The sequence below is a fragment of the Bactrocera neohumeralis genome, chromosome 6, assembly GCF_024586455.1.
Source record: "Bactrocera neohumeralis isolate Rockhampton chromosome 6, APGP_CSIRO_Bneo_wtdbg2-racon-allhic-juicebox.fasta_v2, whole genome shotgun sequence".
NCBI classification, from domain to species: Eukaryota; Metazoa; Arthropoda; class Insecta; order Diptera; family Tephritidae; genus Bactrocera; species Bactrocera neohumeralis.
Window position 1 is genome coordinate 11,031,694 of NC_065923.1, and position 14,434 is coordinate 11,046,127.

The following is a 14,434-nucleotide window of genomic DNA, read 5'->3' on the forward strand; positions in this document are numbered from 1 at the left end:
CTGAGATTGAAGCGTTGTCTTAAACAATAATTCATACCAAAATTTCATGAAGAGAGCCACTCAAATGAAACAGTTTTCCATACACGGACTCGACTTAGAGCGATCAGTTTATATGACAGCTATATGCTATAGTGGCCTGATCTGATCAATATATCCTTAGGTTATACCCTTTTCTTGAATAACAATCTGAGCCAAATTTCGTGCAGATATCTTTTCAAGTAAACACATTTTTCATACAAGAACTTAATTTTCCGGTCAGTTTGTATGACAGCTATATGCTATACGGATCTAGCGATCAGATATTTCGAAAAATGAGGAACTCAGAATCATATCTCAAAAATTGAGATACTAAGTCGACTCAGCTCGTCGCGCTGATCATTTATATGTGTGTACTTGTATATACATTAAAGGGCCTCCGTCCTTTCCTTCAAGGCATTACAAACATCGTGGCGAACTTAATAAATATATCCCGTTTAAAATATGATTATACGTGATTTGAGTATGTCCTCCAAACTCATGACGGCAAAGCTACATAGCAAGCTCCGAGCAAAACGACAGAAAATTCCTGCAAGGCAGCTATGTGGTGCAACAGCTGTGGCAAATGTGTGGCCTAAACACATACCCATCAATATGTTCAGTATGGCTGTGTTTAGGATGAGTATTTGTTGTGCTATTTGAAAGTCAGCGCTGGTTGTTTACCAGTTTTCAATTAGACCATTTTTGGCTTGCGGAGGCATGGCACTTTTTCCGGTCGCCATCCACTCACCCTAATATATCTGCGCAAGTGCTTGCGTCTGCTGCCATAGTGATTTGGCTGTACTTTATAGCGGTGTATGTCTGTGTGTGAGTGCTGATTTGTATTCGCCTGCTACTATGTTGGTAATGACTCTTGTATGCTACATAAACAAGAAGCCAAAAATAATTTACCGAAAAATAATTTTACAGACAGCAGCTGACAAAGAGAAAATGAAAATGTCAGTACGTCAGTCAGGCAGTCAGGCAGTCATGCTGTCACACTCACAGTCTGTGCGTTATTACGGTTGAAGTATGTGGAGCAAATACAAAAGAATGAGAGAAATGTAAGTGCATATAAATGTATATATATATTTTGCATTTCTACTGGAGATTATTAAGGTATAACAGCTTTTCAGGGGGCAATTTTAAAAGAAAATATTGCACAAAGTTTTAAATTTTGTTTTATGAAAATTTTATTTAGCAAAACTAAAATTAATTTTTTGGAAGTATTCATAAGCATATTACCAATAAAATTGCTGAAGAATAATTTTAAAATAATAATAGTTTTATTTACACTCAAACCATAACAAATTGAATATTACTTCAGAGTGAAACTTTTTGGGCACTGTGTTTATAATTTCTCAGGTAAAAATTGTTCTACAAAGGTTTGAAATTGGCAGTTGTTTGTAGGTCGGCGGCAATATGACACTATATACTCGAAAATATAATTTTTGAAAATATTTGTTGTTATTAAAATATTTAAAAAACAAAATTTTAATTAATAAACAGAAATTTTCAAATTTGGAAAATGGTTAAAAAATATTTTATTTTCAGTAAAAAATAATTTATTCAATATTTTTCGACCCGAGCTAATGCGTGTGTACAGCTACTTTTTCACAGTATTCGTTCATATAAATTCATGTATTTAAATAAACAGATTAGTATGTCTGCCAGTACTCTAATATGACTAGATATTTATGCTGGATCAGAAATCCTTTTGACATGTTTGAAATACTTGCCGCTTTAATAAAGCAAAACCAGAGAAGACACACTTCTACACATACATACTGCTTACACACATAATATATAATGTATCGTCAAATATTCATTTTATGAAACAGACAACAAAATAACTCTCCTTTTAATATACTTGAAACGTAAAATATTTTGTATGGATAATAGGGTTGCCAAGTAATAAAGTAGTGTTGGAAAAATATTTTAAATTTTTTTCTGACAAAAAAATATTTTAAAGAGTATATTTGTATTTTTTCAAAAGTTTGTTTCAGCTTATAAAAAAAATTATAAAAAAATTAAAAACTTTTCAAAAAAAAAAAATTATATTTTTCTTTTTCCAAAAATATGTATCAGCCTGTGTTTTTTTTTTTAAATTAGAAGTTATCCGACAAATTTTCCTCAAATATTTATAGTTGTGGAAATATTTTTGGTATTTTAAAATTAACCTTTGCTTCTTTAAAACATATACACTTGACAACTCTATGCAATATTCCCATTAAATAAGGTTTCTGTTTTCCAGAAATGCCATATAATTTTTATGATTTCAATTTTAGCAAAACATTTCTAACACAAACACTCACACATCACGCTACAACTCCATATGTATGCGTGAGTACCAAATGCAAGTACATTTCTGCTCCGCCCACCGTGGCGTATGAGTAATGAAGCTGAAAATGTAGAGAATATTTTTGCAAATTGTTTTCATTTGTGCAGTCGTGCATAACCACACGAAAACACTTCGTTTTGCTCGCACACTTGTAAAGACACAAGTACACACACATAAGCAGACGGACAAAATTAAAATATCTAATGGCAGACAGTGAAAAGTGAGCGAAAAAATACTGCTGAACATATGCATGTGTGTGTTTGTGTGAATATCGGTATTAATATACTTGTATTAGTGCTTCAAGTTCAATACCATGAAATTGTAAGTTACACGCCATAAAATGCGAGAGGAAAAGAATTTCACTTTAATGGAAATGAAAGTGAATGTGAAATCCAATTGCTACTGGCATGACAAATGAGGCGTAAAAGCAATGAAAAATCATCGTTACTTTAGAGCACGTGCCTTAAAAAGAGGTTGAGGCTTTTGCATTAAAGAATTTCGTGCGCTTTTATCAAATTTTGAATCAATATTTTGTAACTGTTGTTAATAAATATATGAATTAGATTCATGTCATGTAGAGCTTTTATGAAGAATAGTATTGTATAAGCTTGCCATAAATATAAATATAGTAAAGATTCTGCACAAAACTCAGATAATTGCGAAATTTAATGTGGAATATATTTGTGTTGGATATATATTACATCGATAATTAAAAGAAAATACTTAAAGCCATCAGTCTATAAGCACATTGCCACCTTTAATTTAGTAGATGTTTGTAAGTCTGAAAATTCTCTCTTCAAATCTGTTTTTTTCATATTCTATTATTGAATGTGCTATAACGAAAAATTAAAAAAAAGTCTATTGTGATATAAATCGATACAAGATTTTATTTAAAGAACTTCAGCCAAATATATGTTAAATAAATAAGAAATATACCATACATTATATGCTGTGATATAACGAAGCATCCTATTCAGAAGCATATACTTGGCCGATGTTTTTTCACTAACAGGCACCGAAGGTATGCTCAGCCCATAGGCAAATATACTGAAGCACTAGTAAAATCTCAGATCTTAATCCAATACTCCGTTTTGTACACGTACTTTAAGAAATATTATTTGCATGCATTACTAAATAAAAATTTGCTTACATTCAACAAAACTCCCTGCAACTAGCCAAAAATTATCAAAAATATACATACACTATTACTATTACCTCTTTGCTTGCCATATTTAGGTATACAAATCCAAAAACTTATGTTATAATAAAATGTTGCCTACATTTTGGCGCGGAAATAAAAAAAAAAGTATTAGAAAGTAAAATTATAAAAGTATAGAAGAAAGAATAAAGTGGTAAAGAGAAAATTAGCGGCTGCAAAAAATTTGTGCATAGAGAAAAATCTGTGTGGGAGAAAATATCTGGTCAATGTGGTCATAGGTCCCATAGCAATGGATAAGTTGCTATCAATAGCTTTCCCATTAATAGTTTTTTTTTTTTGGTTTAGAAGCTCATAAAGGAACATAGTCTCTTGATCCCACCAAAATACAGAGCATTACCCTAGTGTAGATATTCGGCTTTGCCATTGATTTGGCTGATTTTCCAGGTGTTATGTGAATTTTTGAATTTAGGTTTGTCTTAAAGGGTCTATGTTCCAACAAATGTCACAACTCGTTGCAAAAGCGACTTCCTTCTGTAGCATTTGATTAGCAATTTTGATATCCAACTTCGCCTTTTAAATGCTTTTTCTTCGATTTTCTTGCTTTGAGTGCATCCAGCTGCTGTTAAACGTTTTGAAATGACTGCTGCAGTGAATCAAAAAGGTTCTGTGAGCTCTTTGCGTGTTTCAAAACAATTTTCATCGAATATTGCTATTAGTTTCCCATTTTCAAGGCTTTTGGTAGCCTAGGAGTTCTAGTTTTCCAAATCAAAATCACCAGTTTTATATAGTTTTTATCAAATACGATTACATTTGGCTGAGGTTTTTTTCATATTAAAGTAATGAGTAATAACTACCATCAAAACCCTATTTCAGGCGCAAAATTTGCACTATTTGACAGAATAATATTATTGTTTTTCACACTTCAAATGAATGACATACATATACTAAAAAAGACGCATAGAGGCAGTAGCTTTCCAAGTCATGTCCAGAATAAGGGAATAATAAGCAAGTTACGTCATCTTTCGGCAACCGTATATAATTATATACCCAGAAACAATATTTCCAGATATTATATCAAAAACATTTGGAAGTTATGGAATTGATAAGAAAGTAAAAATCTTGTAAAACAACTGCTTCTAACCGTTTTCTATTGTCCATAAAATGATGCTGGTCTTACCAGTCAAATAATATTCGTACTTATCTTCAAATAGATAACGGACGTACTTTCTTTGCTTCCCAGCAACGTTTTTTTTCTAAAAATAAAAAATAATAATCAACAATTCTTTGAATTGCAAAGTGCCCGCTGAAAAGAGAATAAACCGATTTATTTAACACCAAAATAGTTAGATCCGGTGATACTCACTTTTCGGAACAAAAATGTATGGTAAAGTGCTTGGAAATTAACTTCAGCCGAAAGCATAAGAGCTACCGCCAAAGACACAAAATCATTCATCACTTACTAAATAAAATCATTGCGGATCAGTTGCTATCAACGTTTCATCTAAGTTTCATGTGACTTGAGTGGAAGCCGCTGACCCCAAAAGGTCCGCTGAGACGGCTTGTGCGCCAGCGGCTGCTCACCCACCTGGTTACACGGGTACTCGAGTGGCGATGCTGAATAAGCTTTAGCGCAAAACTTTCTCTAAATGCCACTAAATTATTGCATTGTCATGAGGTGCGGCACAGCGCAGTTGTTGTTTGCAACCACAACAACGTAAATAGAAAAACTCATTCGCAAGCATTAACTTATTGTCGTCTTCACTCAGTAAACTCACACCTGACAACAACGAATGAGCATAAGATGCACTGAACAGCAGCGAAGAGGTCGCATATCGGAGTAGCCAACAGGCGAGCGGTTGCAGCATGCCACTTAAGTGCGGCAGCAATGACTAAGTCAAATAAATTCTCTTCCCACTTTTTGTTTTCGTTTTCACTTGTGGGCGCCACAGCAGCTTCGCATTGCCGCCAGTGTAGTCTCAGTCACTTCCGCCGAACTGTGACTAAACCGCAGTCGTGTAAAAACAAGTAGACTTGAATTGGAAAGGACACGGCGTACAAAAAATTATCGGTTGAAGTGCCACCGAGCAAGTTCAGGTAAAAGCCACACCGTTAGTCAGCCAACAGCCAACACGAAATGGAGGCAAGATACGCTGTAGTCTGTATGCCGCAAGAGTAGGGGCGGTTTCGTCTGGTTGAGTGGGAAAAACTTTTCGCTATGCATTTATACTACTTCGCACAGTCGTTGCCTCTACCCGCTCCCACTCATGGCAGCCCTGCTACCAGGCGCTCTCGCAGGTATTCGTATTATTATAGCCCACTGCACTGCAGTTTGTTGCTATGGTTTTTGGTAATAAATTTCTATAGCCGGAAATTTATTCGCCCACAAATGTTGGGTTGTGTACGACGACTACCGGTCGACTTCTCACACCTAAAGTCGCGTAGGCAAGGTAACAGCAAGCAAAAAATTAAAAAAAAATCCGAAAAAATCATTGCATGCATTACGGCGCGTCGAGTGAAACAGAGGAATAATGCGGAAAGGCGGTGCAAAAAATGTGCGCAAAACAAAAATCAAAGCATACTTTACGGCGCGTAAGGCTGTACTTAAACTTGAACACTTCAGCGTGCGCATTTTGTTTTGCTTTTTGTTGACTTTGCGGCGCATATTTTAGTTGGCGCTTTCAACATTTTTCCCACTGCACTCGCAACGCTGCCAAACCGTGAAAAAGTGCATTTTTGCGGCTTAACCTGGTGCTTACAAAAGCGCACCGCGCTGCCTGCTCGCAGCCAACTTCAGCCACTACTTCACTACTACAACTGCTGAGCACTTGACTGTACTTGTGCGTCTGCTCTCGTCAGTTAGCGTTAAACTTTGAAGTTCAAGGATAATTTAAAGCGCAGGCAAGCTGAAGAGCCGATTTTGGGCCACACTAGCTTAAGCTGCTTAAATTTTGTGTAACATACTTTAAGGCTGGCTTACGGTTTGTTGATAGCTACAGTATTTACATAATTTTGCATACTTTCAGGTGACTTTTAAATCAATCCAGTATTTGTTGCATACTTTTAGGTGAATTTTAGATCAATATAAGACTAGTTGCATACTTTTATGCGCCTACATAATTTTTGTTGCTCTTTCACTTTTCAGGTCAAGCGTTTAACCATGGGCCTGCTGCGTGCAAATGAGGAGTCACGACCGCTTGTCAGTATTGGCACACCCACGAGCACAACAAATACAAACACACTGTGCAACGCCCGACTGCACAGCTCGACAAGCAATAAAATCTATTCGAATGGCTATATTAATGAGGAGGCCTTTGAGCCGGAGAAATTTATTGCGAGCAAATTCGGTGATTCGTGCCGCCAATCGCTGACGGCTATACCCATGCTGGACACGGTGAATCTGAACGACAACAGCGAGTTCAATCTGAAGAAGCGTTATTTGCGCGAAACAAGTAGTGGTGGGTAGAAAATTTAATAACGGTATTAAATTAAGAAATGCTTCCCTTTAAGTACTTTAAAGCAAAATTTAGCAAAATTTTTCCATAAACTTTTCTTCTTCTGTAGTAACTTTCAACAAAAATCCGCAGCATTTCTAATCTAATAAGCTTTTCCCTCAATTTTAATTTTTACTGCAGCAAACTCCAGCCCGAAGATTTTCGCCAATCGCCTGCGCAATAACACATTATCGGCCGCCATACGCTCCAGCGCCACCTCCAATTCCACCACAAATACCACAACCACAGCGGATGCCTTAGACGAAAGCGAGGAAGCTGATCTCAAGGACGCCTCTTGGTTTCAAGCTGGCATTTCACGTGACATAGCCGTCGAAGTGCTGTCGAGCAAAAGTCCTGGTGCCTTCTTAGTGCGCAAAAGCACATCCAAGCCGGGTTGTTTCGCCTTAACGCTGCGTGTGCCATCGCCACCTGGACCAAAAACGGCTAACTACATTATACTGCGCACGACGAGAGGTTACAAAATAAAGGTGAGTAGTTAAAAATCGTTAAATTCATTAATTTTTTTTCAAATTCTTATTCTTCAAAATTCTTATGCTCCAAACCACTTCATTTCTCTATTAGGGCTTTCGCAAGGAGTTCTCCACGCTGCAGGCCTTAATAACTCACCATTCCGTTATGCCAGAATTGCTGCCAGTGCCGTTAGCCATGCCCCGCCCAGCAAATATGACCTCATCGCGGCGTAATATCGATGATTTTGACACTTACGATTCACTGCAAATGCTGGTGAAGTATTTGCGCGCCAAAACTTTGGAAAATGAGTAGAGTCAAATTGAGTGATAGCGTTTAATCTTAAGTAAAGTGGCTATGGTTTGGTCTTACCTGATGTGAAAAAGCACAAAGCAAGCACAAAGTACTATGCGAATTGCGAAAATTGAAGAATAATAAGCTAAAAAAATACCTTACTCGTACATGCATACTCGTTCATCCCAGCTTCGTACTCTTAAACCACACAATTACTTCCGTTTACGCGGTGCAGTACTTTAACAAGCTTCATTACCCAACAATTACAGCAGCTACAACCAAAAACTTTTCACAGTCTAATTTATAATTTCTCATTTCTCCCAAAAGCACACAAAATTGTTTCAAAAAAATAAATATATATTGTAGATATGTATATGTAGCAGCATATTTGCCTATGTAGTATGAAATAAGAAAGCAAAAAAAAAGAACAAAAACAAAATGTCTATAGAAAAATGTGATATCATTAAGTGACACTAGGGGTGACTGCGGCGCACGGGGATCCAGGCTCCAGTTGCGAAACTACTTACATAGTTTACTTAGTCTGTATGTATTTAATGTTAAAGTTGTTTTGTGTAAAACTGTTAAGAGTGGCGAACGTACACTATTGCGCATTTATATGTATGTGTGGCTATGTACAAATATTAATTATAATTAATGCATTATTATTTGTCTAAGGAAACGCCATGTTTGCAGCAAACTTTGAAAGGTTTTCTGTTCATTGTAAATATTGTTTATTTTGTGCAAAATCAAAAATGTGAGACATGCAAAATAAATTTGTTTAGTTTTCATAAAAAAGCGTTGGTGTTATTATTTTAGCAAATTGCTGGCGGTGGTGAAAAGGTGAGTATGTACTAAGAGCAAAAAGTAGTAAGACTTTGTTCATAATTTTAAAACTCTTAATTTATTTTTCAAAATCTCCCCTCAAACTAATCCCTCTTGGCCCCAATACACTAGTGCCAATCTTTTTTCCAGTCCTCAAAACAGCTGTTGAAGCAACTTAAACCGTATTTTCACTTTTTTAGGCACAAATGATCTTTCAAAATGGCTTTCACTGATCCCTCAGATATTCCAACGATGTCAGTAAGATCTCTGCGTGTTAACCGTTGAATCTCAACCACTATTTCGTTAATTTTATTGACGTGTTGATCGTCAGTTGATTTTGATGGCCATCCTGGCCAGGTTCTCAACACCCTTTGAATAATTTTTATACTCTCGCAACAAGTTGCTAAGGAGAGTATTTATAGTTTTGTTCACATAACGGTTGTTTGTAAGTCCTAAAACTAAAAGAGTCAGATATGGGGTTATATATACCAAAGTGATCAGGGTGACGAGTAGAGTTGAAATCCGGATGTCTGTCTGTCCGTCCGTCTGTCCGTCCGTCCGTGCAAGCTGTAACTTGAGTAAAAATTGAGATATCATGCTGAAACTTGGTACACGTATTTGTTGGCTCCATAAGAAGGTTAAGTTCGAAGATGGGCAAAATCGGCCAACTGCCACGCCCACAAAATGGCGAAAACCGAAAACCTAAAAAGTGTCATAACTAAGCCATAAATAAAGATATTAAAGTGAAATTTGGCACAAAGGATCGCATTAAGGAGGGGCATATGTGGACGTAATTTTTTTGGAAAAGTGGGCGCCCCGCCCCCTACTAAGTTTTTTGTATATATCTCAGAAACTACTATAGCTATGTCAACCAAACTCTACAGAGCCGTTTCCTTCAGGCATTTCCATAAACAGTTCAAAAATGGAAGAAATCGGATAATAACCACGCCCACTTCCCATACAAAGGTTATGTTGAAAATCACTAAAAGTGCGTTAACTGACTAACAAAAAACGTCAGAAACACTAAATTTTACTGAAGAAATGGCAGAAGGAAGCTGCACCCAGGCTTTTTTAAAAATTGAAAATAGGCGTGGCGTCGCCCACTTATGGACCTAAAACCATATCTCAGGAACTCCTCGACCGATTTCAATGAAATTCGGTATATTATGTTTTCTTAACACCTTGATGACGTGTACGAAATAGGGGTGAAATCGGTTCACAACCACGCCTTCTTCCAATATAACGCTATTTTGAGTTCCATCTGATGCCTTCTCTGTATAATATATACATTAAGAACCAATGATGATAGCGGAATAAAACTTTACACAAATACGGTATTTGAAAAATATGTAAATGACGTATTATGAAATCTCGATTATCACTTTACCATGCGAGAGTATAAAATGTTCGGTGACACCCGAACTTAGCCCTTCCTTACTTGTTACCAATCAAATAGACTTGCTCGCGGCAAACAAATATACCGAAGGCTGTTTTCAACATTCTGAACGTTTCGGCGCCAGAAATTTGATTCCGCACACAAAATTTCTTGGAACTTCTTTGATACATAATTCCACTCGTGGTGAAACTCGCGAATGCACCTTATGGATTTCAGAAAGACAAGCGTATACTAAATACTAATGATTATTTTGATGTGACATTTGACACAGATCTCACTGACAGTCATACCAACCTAGAAAAAAAATATTTCGACGAATGGGTTTTCGTGCGAAATTCGAATTAAAAAGTCTTCCTATTTTTTATCCATATAGCAAACAACTGGGAATTTGAAAAATGCGTGTTAAAGATCCTTTCCATAATCTTTTCTTTAAATATTACTCTTCGAATCTTTGTTAGGAAAAAAGTCAGTTGTTCACCATTGGTGATAGCATTTCTTCTATCTTCATTAAGCTTAGCGTTGCTAGGATTTTATTATTTTGTACAAGTCTGAAAGCCATCTCACCGCCGTGGTGTACGAAGTATTTTGTAATGTTTCCTAAAAAAAAGTGAACTTCGATGACGAAATTTCATCATTTTGAAACAATTCAATGTACGTGTTTGCGTGACAGGTATGTAAGTTGGAGTGCAGTCTTCCTGAGCTAAATTAGCGCCGGATGCGTCATTTTGAACTATTGGTGAACCATTTTAAGACTTTCATAATCGTCCTTTATGATTTCAACATTGTTGCCCAAACCATTTGTTCGCTATACTTTTTGTAGACAACCTTTTCAAGTTTTGATGTCCATTTTGAGACAAATATTTTTTTCAATGAAAATAGAGCTCAAAACTTTGAAATGTGTAAAAAAAAATCATTTTCAAAATCAAAAATTTCCATATGTAAAGTTGGTCTGATATGCCAAAATTACGCTGTTGTGTTGTGTCTTTCTGAAAGATGAATTACTACATTTACGATTACTAAGTAAGTTCTGTTCTAGTTTGAACTAGTAAATATCTGCTCTGCTTTGAGAATTTGCTAAAATTAGTATAAATTATTTTTTCACAAGTAGATCGATTTACTGCAGGTATGGTATTACTCAGTCTCGAATTCGTAAAAAGAGGGTGCTATTGACCCGTCTGCTGTTTCATAGCGAAAATGTTTTGTTGTCAGAAACACGACATTATGGGCAAGTAGCGTTGACCTTTTGCCGGTGAGTTTAAAAACTCCCACATATAATTGATTAAGCTGAATTAATCGCGTATATGATTGATTTAATGCTTTATACTTTGCTCTGTTAAAACGAAATGTCTCTCAAACGTGGGCTGAGTTTTTACAAATAAAATAATACAAATACAATTAAATACATTTCCAATATTCAAGTAAATCGGTAAAACCGTTCTATACCTTTGCTAACCGACCTGCAAAATATCGTTTTTCAAAATACGTATTAGCATTAATTGGTAAACAAGATTTTTCAATTTCATCATTATTTGAGTAAGTCTATTTATATTTGTTAGATTACACAATTTTTTTCGTATTCATGCACTTGAAACCCAGTAGGAAAAAATATTCCATAGCATGAAGGTGACCAAGTCACATGTGGATCCACAAAAAATATAACCATTTCCTTACGACAAGTTGGTCTGACGGGCCAAAATCACTCTTATTCCGTTATGTCTTTCTAAAAGATGAATTACTACATTTTCGATTACATCGACATGTAATCTAATCTGACTAGCAACAATTTATTCGAACACTAAAAGGTAATTGACAGTTATTATTTAAAAAAAATTTATTGACCTTAAAAATCAGAAATACACAATGTGGAAACTATGAAAGTTTCGATTTAAGATTGAAAAAAATTTTATGGATATTTTTAGACACTTTATGTCATTTATATTGTAAATATAACTTGATTTGAATAATAACTAAAACTTAACTTAAGCCAATTGTACTTTGGTACTTTAATATAATTTCTTACAAAGCTTAGACTGAGTTATACAATAACATGAAAACAAATACAAACTATAAGTGAAAGATTGGAGCGTTTAGTAAGTATATTATATTTAGGGTCGTTTCCTCAATGTTCCGTGAGCCCAGCCTGCTTCTTACGATAAAGAACCTAATTTTTAACCAGAACTTAACTGATTGAGAAAACGGTCCTTAGTGTAGTATTGGACATTAATGTTTACTTTGAAATTTCTTCACAATATACCTTCATCGATTTATTGGCGTCTTAACGAGTATACCCTGACCTAATCTATAACTATTTCAAAATGATATTCTTAACTCCCTAGGAACTGAATATTTAGTATACTAGACTCATAGATATGTATATACTGGTTTGGTTTATAGCTTCAAGTTATTTTACTGTATACATTTCCTACTGGGTCGCGCAGCGAATGTGTTTTTAAATACTCACACACACACTCAAGGAAAAAGCTACGAATATATATACATTACAAAGCATTGTTGCTTGTTTGCTTCACTGTCGTCTACGCCTCGACAATGAAATCGAAAAACTCTGCTCATTAAGAAAATTGTGTTCATTCAATGTTCAATTAAAAAGTTTTTCCCGCTTACACAACAACAAAAGCAACGCCACACAACTGAAATTTATAATGGCGGCAAAAACAAGAATAACAAAAAATCAAAATATGACTGCAGCACACAAAAAACAAAGTGCTGGCGGCAGCATTTAGAGAAGTCGAGGCGCTTATATTAAATGCGACGAAAATCATTTTTGTGGCAGGAGAGAAAACAAAAAACAAATGTAGAATAAATGCCGCACACACACGCACGAGCATAGCTCCAAATGCTTTGAAATATGTCGCAGCAAAAAAATAAGTAGGCGGCACCAAATGGTGGCTGCGGAGTGTGAGCTGCAATAAGCTGACTCTGTTACTTTTGTATTCGTTGAAGACTCTCCCTCCCTGTTGTCTTTCATTAAGTAGCATTTCAGATTCCCTCTGCGTAGTCTCAGTTCCCTGCTCTACCTTGCTGTTATAATTGATTTCGAGCAGCGCTCAAGGTCTCGGCGGAGACGCAGCGCTGCCGAATTGTTTATTTGCTTTTTAAATATTTAATGAGAAATTGGCAGGAAGGACTTATTTTTTCAATGGCTGTTGTCTGCTGCTAAAAGTTTGCTGTCAGCATGATGTGAGAGACAAGTAGCGGACCCCCGAAGACGTCAGGTACTCAAAGCTGTCACAGCTGACTGAAATGTGTCCTTTATTCGTTGACTGCGTCGCATTATGGAAACTCGGCACATTACTTTTCATTGAAATAATTTTCAGTGCTCCGAGTTGGTAGCCTAAAAAACAGCGCTAATTTGTGTGAAAGAAAAAGCAACAACAACAAATATCATATGATATACAAGTAAATGCGACTTTGACGTTGACTTTGACTTTGAGTGCGGTGCAATTTTTTCAACTAATTATTTAAATGTGTCTTTTTTAGGTTAAATGCCTGCAAGTTTGGGCCGCGCATTCATGTGTAACGGAGCCGATAATTGCAAAATGTTGGAGCAAAACTTTTGCGTTGTCAATAGCTGACTGCCGAAAGGGGTTGGAGGGGTTAATATACACCATATATACCTAATATAATAATTGCACCCACACACTGAAGCGTCGATGCTCAACACTTTGGGATACGGCTTCAAATGAAATGGAATAAAAGCGATATTATAAAAAGAAGCTAAAAGAAACTTGAGAAAATGGTTTGGAAATTCTTCGTTTAGAACAATTGCTCTTTCATCGAAAAACCCTTTTTGAGAGCAAAGTGTTGCCGAAGTAAGTGTTTCAGCTGATATGCAGAATTAAACACATATGAAATCTAGAAAAATTAAACATTGTTTGATATCCTTCAGTTGTTCATAACATTTTCGCTTACCGAAGGGAAGTTTGAACCATAAAACTAATTTTTTGCAACCTTAAGATCATTTTAGTGTAGTCGTAAGCCTTGTTGTAGATAAAAATTACTTAATTTTTTTCCAAAAATCTAATATAAAACGCTTATATATATTCAAACTGAAATAGTTCAAAACTCGCATTGTAAACCTCCTCTCGCATCTTGCCAGCACATCAATGAAATAAAGAAGTCACGAAAAGTTGAAAAAAAGGCAGACACTCGCAACGTCTTTGAAGAAATTGGCAACTTTTTAATGTAATTTGTTCGCCAACACGCGCGTCAATGACTTAAGCAGCTATCTGCAATAGCAAGTGCTACAACAACAGTCAAGCCCAGCAACAAACGGTCTGCAGCCCAAGAAACACACAAGCCAACTCACACGCCCAACTCACACCACAACAACATTCATCGCGTACAGCTGTTCGCCGGCGCAAGTTAACTTTATACACGACAGTTGGAAATGTGTACAGAATTACCGCAATTAAAAAGGATTCCAACTA

At 35.9% G+C, this 14,434-nt stretch overlaps 1 protein-coding gene across 1 annotated transcript in view; it reads left to right on the forward strand.

Annotated features, from left to right (window-relative positions):
* Positions 1-8,207, forward strand: part of LOC126762546 (EGFR adapter protein) — a 97,879-nt gene extending 89,672 nt beyond the window's left edge. Inside the window, exons 4-6 of the mRNA XM_050479377.1 lie at positions 6,658-6,970; positions 7,148-7,494; positions 7,589-8,207. Of these exons, the coding sequence (XP_050335334.1) occupies positions 6,658-6,970; positions 7,148-7,494; positions 7,589-7,789 (861 nt within the window). The 3' untranslated portion in view covers positions 7,790-8,207. The remainder of the gene's footprint in view (positions 1-6,657; positions 6,971-7,147; positions 7,495-7,588) is intronic.
* Positions 8,208-14,434: the final 6,227 nt, after the last annotated feature.